The sequence below is a fragment of the Ovis canadensis genome, chromosome 23, assembly GCF_042477335.2.
Source record: "Ovis canadensis isolate MfBH-ARS-UI-01 breed Bighorn chromosome 23, ARS-UI_OviCan_v2, whole genome shotgun sequence".
Classification (NCBI taxonomy): domain Eukaryota; kingdom Metazoa; phylum Chordata; class Mammalia; order Artiodactyla; family Bovidae; genus Ovis; species Ovis canadensis.
In genome coordinates, this window is record NC_091267.1 from 38,606,021 (window position 1) to 38,618,532 (window position 12,512).

Sequence of the window (12,512 nt, forward strand, 5' to 3'; positions counted from 1 at the left end):
GGGAGATCTTCTAGACCCAAGGATCAAGAATACTGGAGTGAGTTGCCATTCCCTCCTCCAGGAGATCTTCTAGACCCAAGGATCCAATCCATGTCTCTGGCATCTCCTTTATACAGGTAGATTCTTTACTGCTAAGCCATGGGGGAAGCCCAAATAAATGATACTTAAGCGAAAATTTCCCAAATGGCAGTTCTAAACTGATGCAGGCCAGTGATATCATTTTTATTAATCCATGGGTAAAATGAGAATTTTGTTTAGTGTTTTCCATGACAATAAATTTCTAATATAGAAAACTTATCCTTTCTTTTGGATTAGATTCTTCTGACTTTTTAGTATTAAAACATTATTTATTTTATAAAAAGAGGATGATAAAAAGAAAGTGGGTTCTTGTTAAATTCCTGACTTGGCAAAATAAAATGTTAGTAAAATAATGACAGTTCCTAGAGCTTTGTTTGTTTGTTTGGTGCTTGTTTTTCAGTCATGTGTGAAGTCTGAACATAGATGAAGCCTCTGCTTTAAAAGAAAGACTAGCTTCTGAATCTTTATGTTCCAACTGTCCAATACAGAGTAGGCTCTCCGTAAACCTTGGCTGAATTAATCCCTTTACTGGTCAAAGTGAAAGCTGCTCAGTCACGTCCGACTCTTTGCGACCCCGTGGATTATACAGTCCATGGAATTCTCCAGGCCAGAATACTTTCTCCAGGGGATCTTCCCAACCCAGGGATCAAACCGAGGTCTCCTGCATTGAAGGCGGATTCTTTACTAGTTGAGCTGCAAGGGAATTCCTTTACTGGTCAAAACTCAGCAAATATTTCTACAAAATCATTTAGGTTCTGTTCATTCTTCATTTTGCTTATTTTTTTTTTTCTACATAAGTGTATTTAGGCAGGCTACAATCCATGGGGTCACAAAGAGTCAGACACAACTGATAATGCATACACACACACACACACACACACACACACAGCCACACAAAGCAACAAATAAAACCTTTAATGGCCATGTGAATCTTCCCTTGAAAATACCGTCATCCTATTCTGTTAGGAACATACATTATTTGTGGACACTCCAAATTTCATACTAACCCAAGCTATCATCTAGAACATATGGAATAGTATGAGGCCACCTATATCTTTCTCCAACGATGGCATTTCTTTCTTGCATCTGTCAAAAATAAGTGGGAAAGGATTCATTGAAGGTATCAGTCAAAAATTATGAAACAAGCAATAGTTAAACCAGAAATAAAAGAAGTTTTAAGTTTTCCCAAGCAACCTAAGGGCTTCCCTGTAGCTCAGTGGTAAAGAAACCGCCTGTCAACACAGGAGACTCAGGTTCAATCCCTGAGTCAGGAAGATGTCCTGGAGAAGGGAATGGCTACCCACTCCAGTATTCTTGCCTGGAGAATTCCATGGACAGAGGAGGCTGGCAAGCTATAGTCATGAGGTTGCAAAAGAATCTAGACAGAACTTAGGAACTAAATAACAACAAGGCAACCTAAACAGATTGTCCGTGTGTGTATGCATGTACACATGTGTGTGTACACCTACTTTTATCATATCATAACAAACGTTTTAGGAGGAAATCATTAACTTCTCTTTTTTAATAAGGAGAATGGCAAGCATTAATACTTCCTTTAATCTTATTTCACTTCAATTATTCATATTTTTACATATCCTTTTAAGTGTTAGTGCAAGTTTATATGCCCAAAACATCAGAGTTTGGAGCAGAGAAAGGTTTACTGCAGGACCATGCAAGGAGATGGGTGGCTCAGGCCCCTCAAAACACCTAACCTCCTGAAGGGTTTTGGCAAAGCATTTGTAAAGGCCAGATGAGTGAGAGGGAGGCACAAGATATGTGATCAGTTCATATACAATTCTCTGATTTTCTGATGGGAAATCATTAATTACTATCATTAACTTTGTTGATAAAGTTGAAGAAGGAACCATGTAAAATCATGTAAATAATGATTAATGTAAAACCGGACTATAAATATGGTAGATTCATAGACTAGTTTCCTATATTAAGATTTAAAAACATATAAAAAGAAAGTGATAGCAAAACCTCAATCATCTTGATCTCACAATATGAGAAAAGTTCCACATGAGCTATGCCAAAGTTTTCCAAAAATTTTAAAATATTGAAATTTTTGGAATAGAAAACATAATATTTCATTAACGTATTCACCCAGCTAATGAAATGAACACTGTTCAAGAGAAAAGAGATCTATTGGTAACAGTGGATCTACATTTCTCAGGCTCTAGTGGAGGAGACAAACAGCATGTAAGAAAAAAATATAAACAGGATCTATTTAATAGTAGCAGAGGAAATAAAAAGGGAGATGTGAACAAGAATAAAGGAATTGGGGGGAGTGCATTAGATGAAGTGGTCAGGACAGGACTCTTTGAAAGGATGACATTGAAGGTGAAATGAGGGTGACAAGAAAAAGCCAGACTTGAAAGGTTCCTTGGACATCACCTGAAGAACTATGGATGGAGGTTTGTGACATTGTACAGGAAGCAGGGATCAAGACCATCCCCATGGAAAAGAAATGCAAGAAGGCAAAATGGTTATCTGAGGAGGACTTACAAACAGCTATGAAAAGAAGAGAAGTGAAAGGCAAAGGAAGAAAGAAAAGATACACCCATTTGAATGCAGAGTTCCAAAGAATAGCAAGGAGAGATAAGAAAGCCTTCCTCAGTGATCAATGCAAAGAAATAGAGGAAAACAATAGAATGGGAAAGACCAAAGATGTCTTCAAGAAAATTAGAGATACCAAGGGAACTTTTCATGCAAAGATAGGAATAATAAAGGACAGAAATGGTATGGATCTAACAGAAGCAGAAGATACTAAGAAGAGGTGACAAGAATACACAGAAGAACTATACAGAAAAGATCTTCACGACCCAGATAATCACAATGGTGTGATCACTAATCTAGAGCCAGACATCCTGGAATGTGAAGTCAAGTGGGCCTTAGGAGCATCATGACGAACAAAGCTCATGGAAGTGATGGAATTCCAGCTGAGCTACTTCAAGTCCTAAAAGATGATGCTGTGAAAATGCTGTACTCAATATGCCAGCAAATTTGGAAAACTCAGCAGTGGCCAGAGGACTGGAAAAGGTCAGTCTGCATTCCAATCCCAAAGAAAGGCAATGCCAAAGAACCCTCAAACTACTGCACAATTGCACACATCTCACAAGCTAGTAAAGTAATGCTCAAATTTCTCCAAGCCAGGCTTCAACAGTAGGTGAACCAAGAAATTTCAGATGTTCAAGCTGGATTTAGAAAAGGCAGAGAAACCAGAGATCAAATTGCCAACATCCGCTGGATCATTGAAAAGTGAGAGAGTTCCAGAAAAACATCTATTTCTGCTTTATTGACTATGCCAACACCTTTGACTGTGTGGATCACAACAAACTGGAAAATTCTTTAAGAGATGGGAATACCAGACTACCTGACCTACCTCCTGAGAAATGTGTATGCAGGTCAAGAAGCAACAGTTAGAACTGGACGTGGAACAACAGACTGGTTCCAAATTGGGAAAGGAGTATATCAGGGCTGTATATTGTCCCCCTGCTACCCCACTCCAATACTCTTGCCTGGAAAATCCCATGGATGGAGGAGCCTGGTAGGCTGGAGTTCATGGGGTCACTAAGAGTCGGACACGACTGAGCGACTTCACTTTCACTTTTCACTTTCATGCATTGGAGAAGGCAATGGCAACCCACTCCAGTTTTCTTGCCTGGAGAATCCCAGGGATGGAGGAGCCTGGTGGGCTGCCGTCTATGGGGTCGCACAGAGTCAGACACGACTGAAGCGACTTAGCAGCAGCAGCAGCAGCAGCAGCAGCAGCAGCAGAGTACATCATGAGAAATGCTGGACTGGATGAAGTACAAGCTGGAATCAAGATTGCCGGGAGAAATATCAATAACCTCAGATATGCAGATGACACCACCCTATGGCAGAAAGAGAAGAACTAAAGAGCCTCTTGATGAAAGTGAAAGAAGAGAGTGAAAAAGTTGGCTTAAGACTCAACATTCAGAAAGCTAAGATCATGGCATCCAGTCCCATCACTTCATGGCAAATGGATGGGGAAACAGTAGAAACAGTGGCCGACTTTTTTGGGGGGGCTCCAAAATCACTGGAGATGGTTACTGCAGCCATGAAATTAAAAGACGCTTGTTCCTTGGAAGGAAAGCTTTGGCCAACCAAGATAGCTGATTAAAAAGCAGAGACATTACTTTGCCAACAAAGGTCCATCTAGTCAAAGCTATGGTTTTTCCAGTAGTCATATATGGATGTGAGAGTTGGACTATAAAGAAAGCTGAGCACTGAAGAATTGATATTTTTGAACTATGGTGTTGGAGAAGACTCTTGAGAGTCCCTCGGACTGCAAGGAAATCCAACTAGTCCATCCTAAAGGAAATCAGTCTTGAATATTCATTGGAAGGCTGATGATGAAGCTGATACTCCAATACTTTGGCCACCTGATGCAAAGAGATGACTCATTTGAAAAGACCCTGATATTGGTAAAGACTAAAGGCGGGAGCAGAAGGGGACAACAGAGGATGAGATGGTTGGATGGCATCACTGACTCAGTGGAGATGAGTTTGAGTAAACTCTGGGAGTTGGTGCTGCATAGGGAGGCCTAGTGAGCTGCAGTCCATGGGGTTGCAAAGAGTCGGACACGACTGAGCGACTGAACCAAACTGAACTTGGAAAGATCATTCTAGACAAAGGAAATAGTCATTGTTCTACTCAGAGGTGGGAATATGCTTGGTATCTCTTGCATGTTTGAGGCCAGTGGCCTAAAGAAACGAGATTAAAGAAGAGAGGGGACAGGAAGAGAGGTAGGCAGGAGTTAAATCATGCAAGATCCTGGAGGCTGTGGGTCAACCTGGATATTATTCTAAATACAAGAGGAAGCCACTGAAGAGTTTCAAAGCGGGAAGTAAAAAGGTAGCACTGCTAATTTAAAAGATCATTTTGCTGTGGAAGACAGGTGACAGGGACAGAATGGAAAAGATTCTAGGAGATCAGCATTTGAAGTAGATAAATAGAAGAAAAGTGGATTCTTAGGAGTATAGATGCACTGTGGAGATAGAAATGTTAGAACTTACTGATAGAGAGGATGGCAAGGTGAAGAAAAGGGAAGAAGCAAAGGTGACTCCTGGAGTTTTTACTTATTATTCAGTGGAGTGGGGAGAGGGAGTGGTGATGAATTTACTAAGAGGGAAAACTGGAGAGGGACAACATGCGTGGGAAATCAGAGTTGAATTGAGGACTCATTATGTTTGAGGTATCTCATAAATATTCCAGAGGAACTGATGGATTAGCATCAGGATAGACCAGTTGGGACCTTGGGTGAGGAATGAACCAGAGTTATATATTTGGAGTCATCAGCATAGAGGTGACATTTAAAGCCCTGATACAGGATTGGATCAAGAAGGGGAGAAGAGCAGGCCAAGGACTAAACCTCAGATACTCTGTAGCTCTGATTCTTGAGTTGAAGTTCCCTTGGGGGTTGAGGGATATTTAAACATGATACCTGTGTTCATCTGCGTGCTATGATGGTGAGGTAAGAACCAGTACTCTTTATGAATATCTTAGGAGGATCTTTACATGACAACACTTTTCTCAGCTATTAGAGTAGAAGTCACAAAATCTCTCTCTTATGATAGAAAGCCAGATTCATTAAATTTACCAATTCAACTTAATTTTGCTTCAACTAGCTTTAATCAGTGAAGTTCTATTTAAAAACAAAAATCTCTTGTATGCTTAGTCACTCAGTCATGTCCAACTCTTTGTGATCCCATGGACTATAGCCCACCAGGCTCCTCTGTCCATCGGATTTCCCAGGCAAGAATACTGCAGTGGGTTGCCATGCCCTCTTCCAGGGTGTCTTCCCAACCCAGGGATTGAACCCAGGTCTCCCACATTGCGGGCAGTTTCTTTACCATCTGAGCCACCAGGGAAGTTCATAATTACTGGAGTGGGTAGCCTATTCCTTCTCTAGGGGATCTTCCTGACCCATGAATCGAACCGGGGTCTCCTGCATTGCAGGCGGATTCTTTACCAGCTGAGCTACCAGGGAAGCATTGCAATAATGAAAATCAATTAGATCAGTAAGAGCAAAGCATGCAAGATGAGTGACAGTCTTCAACTGCAAAGAAGTCTGAGTAATGAATGATGGAGATACCATTATGTGAATCCCTTAGCACATAATGTATTCATTGACTAAATGTGTCAACTATGATCCTACATCCTTAGAGACTGTTGGGTTTAACAAAACCCACACTATACATTGCCAGGTACTCGATTTCAGCTTGCAGTGATTAACTGAAAGTTCTTCCTTGCATTGTTTCAACTCACCTCATCAAGCATGATGTCTCCCTCAAAAAGATCCAGTCCCAGATCTAAGAAGGAAGATAAAAACTTTTGTTAGCAAATTGGATTCAAGCTCCCCACTTAACAAAGAATGTAAAATTTAAAATCCACAAACCTTCATTGATATCAAATATGTCCCGGTCAAGTCCATTATCTACATCTTTAACAAAAATAACAAAAACACATTGAATGTTGTGTTTATGAAAGAAGAAAATCTTTATCAACCACTGATTAGAAGTAAGCAAGTTTCTTTTGTATCATATAAGAGAGTACCATGCTCTGATTCAATATACATTGATTGATTGATCGATTGATTGAGAACCTCCCTTGAGTCAGGCTTGGGGCTATGGAGTTTGGCATACATCTCTACATGTCCCTTGAATGACAAATAACTTCAGGAATAAGAAATTGGTCACTCCATATAATATTAATTTGAAGGACTAGATTAGATGACTAGATAGGAAGCAAATGTTTACACAAGATAAAATCAGTTCAAGCAACCCATATATGTATATTCCTTGCTAATAATGTACCTTGGAACTCTCAAGCAAAATTCCTAATCTATATTTGAACTATTCTTTAGTTTCAAAAGGTAGATAATATGGCCAAACCTCTAAGTGTACAATTGAATAGGAAGAACATCACATCCATCTGATTTGGCATAAAGACAACAAAAGTAACAATAGTTGACATTTATGGGATGCCAATATGTCAGTCACTGTGTTTGGACTTTCTTATACCATCATCTTTTTTTTTTTTTTTGCTGAGTATGTGGAACCCCTGAGCAGAAACAATAAAACGTTCTTCAATAAATCAAAAGAAGCCAGTGCTTGACCAAAGTTCAATGCAAGTATGCATTGTGCTTAGCATTAAATGTGTCCTAAGTTCTTCTGTGCTGTTGCTCTATTATTCACACGACCTTCTTTTACTATGTGTGCTGCGCCATGCTCAGTCACATAAGGCAAAACTCAAAAAGACTCACCAAAGATTTCTGGAGTTGGCTGGGAAACAAACACATAAGAAAATGATATTATTATGATGTCTGTGACATAAATAGTCTTATTGATTCCTATTTCCATCTAGCCATCTGTGGGGTTTTGTTTTTACCTTAATATTATGGATTAGTTTCTGGCATGTATTCAGGAGAACTAAATCAGAGTCTAAGATAACTTTTTGACCCAAGGGTCTTCTCATTTCATATAAAAAATGAAACAGTCTGTTGTATGAATTTGAAGGGGTGAAACAAGAAGCCAAGTTCTCAGATTCAAAAGAAGGCAGAACATGAGTTCTGCCCGCCAATAAGTGTTCACATTAAACATGATTTTCTAACGAATTCATGGAGCTTCATTTGAAAAATCTAATAACTTATTCTTGGCATTAAAATATTATAATTTATAATGATGCTTTAAACAGAAAATTTTATTGAAGACCTCATTAACCATGGTTTAATTTCACATTTCACTCAAGACTCTGTCTTCGAAGTCAATATCAAATACTTCAGAAAAAAAAACTTATGGCTATACTTTGCAAATGAAAAAAACAAAGAAATTGAAAATAGATTCTCTACAGATAGCCAAATGAAGGGCTCCTCAGTGGCTCAACGGTAAAGAATTCACCTACAAAAGCAGGAGACACAGGAGACGTGAGTTTGATCCCTGGGTCAGGAAGATTCCTGGAGAAGGAAACGACAACCCACTCCAGTATTCTTGCCTGGAAAATTCCATGGACAGAGGAGCCTGGCGGGCGACAGTCCATAGGGTCGCAAAGAGTTGGACACAACTGAAGCAAGTGGGCAGCAGCAGACCAAATGAAACCCAGACCACATACCCAGCGGAAAAAACTAAGTAAACCTGAGATTTCTTAATGAAGTCTAGTTTAAAACGCTCTTGGACTTGTAGACAGTAGGTCTGGGTTTTATTCCTGCTTCTACCAATTACCAGCAAGTCAGTTCACCTTCCTGGTACTCGGATACTCAGAATATCTGTACAATGTGGTCACTGCTGGCTTTCTGGGTATTCTGACAGTTATATGATATAGTGTGAAAGAATGTGGCAAACTATAATAAAATGTCATACAAATGTAAGGGACAATTTTATTTAAATACAGATTACCTGTAGGTTCTAGAATCTCCATGCTAGAATCAGTTGGGATATCTGGCAAGCAGTGAGGATAAATTGGTTGGATGGTGACCACCCTTTTTTATATTAACTAGTGTCTTGATTGTCTCACACCTTGGCCACACACAGGCACACCCTCACAGAGGAATGCCAACACACCTCCCGAAAAACATTATCAAGCATTCATTCATAATTACAGTTTTAATGAGTCTCCCATGGTATCTCTTGTTCTCACTGCTGTAGTTCTTTTCACAGAATATTAGCTCAACGTAATAATTATTATTTAAAAATCACGACTAAAGATTATCCCCAGGCATTTGAGACTTCATTTAAAACCTCAATTATGGTTACCAGGGGATGTTGGAGGGAGAGATAAGCTGGGAGATTGGGATTGACATATACAAACCACTCATATAAGATAGGTAACTAATAAGGACCTACTGTATAGCACAGGGAACTCAACCCAATACTTTGTATGGAAAAAGAATCTTTAAGAAAAAGAAGGAAAAAGAGTGGATTATATGTATAACTGATTAACTTTGCTGCAAACCCAAAACTAACACAACATTGTAAATCAACTACATTCCAATAAAAATAATAAATAAAACCTCAACTTGGTTTGTGGTACCAACTACCTGTCATTGTAGAAAGATTGGTGTAACCTGATGAAGAAGAAGAGCGATTCCACGCTACAAGACTTAAGCCTTGGCTGTGCCCATGACATTCATTACTCACTCTGTCATGTCTCACATTCCTATAACAGCAATACATATCACATTCCTTAGTAAAAACGGAGTGATTTTCAAGTTTCCACCTTATCGTAAAAAAACTTGTTACACAACAATGAAACTGCAGAGAAAACATAATTTGATCTCATGTCCCTGACTTTTCCTCTGGTGCGTCTTCTTCTCACTCCCAGTACTCTGCCTGCCCCTGCTCACCGAAACAAAAAAAAAAAAACAAAAAAAAAAACAAACCCCACATTTAATTTCATTAACATTTTGAAATTCCTTAAAAAACAAAAAACAGGTTGTTCTTTAGTAATCATTATCAACTATCCCCAATTTTTCTAATTTTTTCCCCTACATTGTTTCCTTACCAAGCCAGAAACTGAGAGGAGGGCAGCAGAGCACAGAAACCAAGGCAGATCCCAAGAGGTCATGCTGAGACTACCAGCTGAAAGCTGTGAACTATGGAATTCAGAGCAGCATTTACTTTTTAAAAGGCAAACATCATAACGTATAGCCTTTGGTCTTAATGATCCCTCTGGCAGGTCAGCCAACTGCAGTAGTAATACCTCCAATCAAAAAGTTAAAGTCCAATATCCTTAGCACAGCTCTGCAGAGCTCATTGGTTGTTTTTTGTAGGTTTTTATTTCCCCTGAGTCAACATTCAGTAGCCAAACGCCTGACTGAGAACTGTTAACGAAACAAATTCTTTAATGTGTAATACTGGGCCCCAAGATTATTAAGAGCCACTTGAGAACAATAATATCAAGTTAATTTCTAATCTCAATCTTTCAAATGTAAACATTTGTGAAGTTCTTTCTGCTCTTCTAGCCCTGAGCTGCTTTAATATATCTAGTTATGTCCATCACGGTTTGTTGTTCATTCATTTAATAAAAATGTATTGATTTATAATACAAAATCCATTAATGTCCTAGAAATTTAGCATGCTTGACATTCACATTTAAAGTAGCAAAACAGCAACACATGTCCCTCCTGAGTATTCCCATCAAGCAAAGTCAAGAGAGCACTGAAAAACCAGTGTTCCCAACCCATCTCTCAGTTCTTGCTCACTTTTTCTTCTTGGGGTAATTTCTTTTGAGAGACAATCTGCTTTCTCATTTCCCAGAGTTTCACTCTCAACTTAAGTGTGATGTAGGATAATATTTTTGAAATGTGAATTTTTTTTCCCTCAGTATTTCTTTCACTCAAGACCAGTCTTTGCTCATTCTGCACTAATAAAAAAAGATTGGAGGACTTCCCTGGCGGCTTAGTGGTAAAGAATCCACCTGCCAATACAGGAGACATGGGTTCAATCCCTAGTCCAGGAAGATTCCATGTGCCACCGGGCAACTAAGCCCATGTACCACAACTACTGAGTCCAAGGCCCTGGAGCCTGTGCTCTGCAAGAAGAGAAGCTACCACATGAGAAGCCCTTGCATCACAACTAGAGAGAAGCCTCCCTCGCTGCAACTAGAGAAAAGCCCATCAGCAGCGAAGACCTAGCACAGCCATAAATAAATAAAGGATCTGAAAAGACATGATCCATGGACAAAAGACCTACTTTGTGAAGGGAGGATTCTTTGTGAATCTAAGCAAGTCAGCCCACCCTCTGAGAATAGGAGAAGAGTTAAAGGGGAAAGTTAAAGATGGTAGGGATGATCAATTTCTCACTTGTTCCTGGGGAACATGCACATAGTTTGTGGGATCCAAAATCAAACACACCTGCTTCCTGGTAAGAGATCCAAGGGACCAACATGCTCTACAAAAGAAGTCATGTCTTCAGTGCGTGTCTGTTAGTCGTGTCCGGCCCTTTACAACCCCATGGACTATAGCCTGCCAGGCTTCTCTGTCCTTGACATTCTCCAGGCAAGAATACTGGAGGGGTTGCCATTCCCTTCTCCAGGAGATCTTCTCGACCCAGGGACAGACTTCAGGCCTCCTGCATTGTGGGCAGATTCCTTACTGTCTGAGCCACCAGTGGAGGAGAATAAATCCTCTGAGGCCGAGAGTGCCCAGAAGTAACAAAGGAAAGGACCAGGCCTGACGGGCCACGTGGATAGGAATGTCTCCACAGCAGACTGCACAGAATGACAGCCAGCCCAGACAGAGGGATGGAAGTTTCGGAGGATGCTTGTGAAGACAGATGACATCGGGAACAGATGGGGCCTCAGCTGTAAAGTTTAGGCACAAGCCTGGGGGTAAAAGAAATCTTGAATTTGCTACAATTAAATGTCTCCACTTGTGTGGATAGGGACTCAAAATGATAACGTTGGTTCCAAAAAACTAAAGGTATTTATTACACATGTCTGTTTTGTGAGCTGAGATGTGAAGCTGAGACTCCTGACTGCATTCTGTATGTGTCGGGACAAGCAGTTCACATTTGAAGTTGGGGAACTGGAAGCAGGAAGAGAGGAGGCAGCATCCTAGGACTGATGGAGTCTGTATTGAGCCCTAATTATTAATACAACAAACGGACACAGCCTTGCTACGAATCTCACAGAGTCGTGGAGGCACAGCTGAAATCCAACTATAATGTGTTTTGACAATAGTTGATGGATAGCTTTTACATTTCCTTCTTTCTGGGGTTGTCAGTGACACTCTTTAAAGCGGAAATTATACCTGAGCTGCTCTAACACACCTCTGGTTTTATCCCACCCCCTAGGAAATTTTTTCAAGCTCATCTTGGAACCTAAAGTTAGATCCCAGGAAAACATCTCTATCTCTGGTTCTTGGTCCTCCCCTGGTCTTCCTTTCTCCCAGGTAGTATGGAAGGAACAGGGATTCATAACCAGGAAACCCAGGGCTTGAGATTCTCAGCCTTATGAATTGTTCTGAAAGCATCTTAAACCACTGGGAACTCATATTTTCCTTAGGAATGTAGTTCTATGGATCCTCAGGGAATACGAGTTCATTCTAGACCCGAGAGTTGCAGGCCATGAGTAAAGAACTTTCTAACAAGAAACAACAGAGAGATTGCAACAGAGATCCCAAAGACTTTGTATCTTTCTTCTTGTAATACCTGTTTCCTAAACTTGATTCTCTTTCCTGAAATAAAAAATATTTTTTTCAAAACAGACTCATAGATACAGAGAATAAACACATGGTTACCAGAAGAGATGGGGTGAGGGGAGTAAAGAGACAGAGGAGAGAGATTAAGAGACACAGGCTTCCACTTGCAGAATAAATGGGTCATCTGCATGACGTGTACAGTTCAGGGGATAGAGTCAGCAACTGTGTCGTATCTGCGTCTGGTGACAGATGGTGACTAGACATGTAGTGG

The 12,512-nt window shown here is 40.1% G+C and overlaps 1 protein-coding gene across 1 annotated transcript in view; it reads right to left on the reverse strand.

Annotated features, from left to right (window-relative positions):
* Positions 1-9,824, reverse strand: part of MEP1B (meprin A subunit beta) — a 35,482-nt gene extending 25,658 nt beyond the window's left edge. The window contains exons 1-5 of the mRNA XM_069568303.1: positions 9,604-9,824; positions 7,370-7,388; positions 6,503-6,547; positions 6,373-6,416; positions 1,086-1,164 (exon numbers count right to left, since the gene is read on the reverse strand). Of these exons, the coding sequence (XP_069424404.1) occupies positions 1,086-1,164; positions 6,373-6,416; positions 6,503-6,547; positions 7,370-7,388; positions 9,604-9,666 (250 nt within the window). The 5' untranslated portion in view covers positions 9,667-9,824. The remainder of the gene's footprint in view (positions 1-1,085; positions 1,165-6,372; positions 6,417-6,502; positions 6,548-7,369; positions 7,389-9,603) is intronic.
* Positions 9,825-12,512: the final 2,688 nt, after the last annotated feature.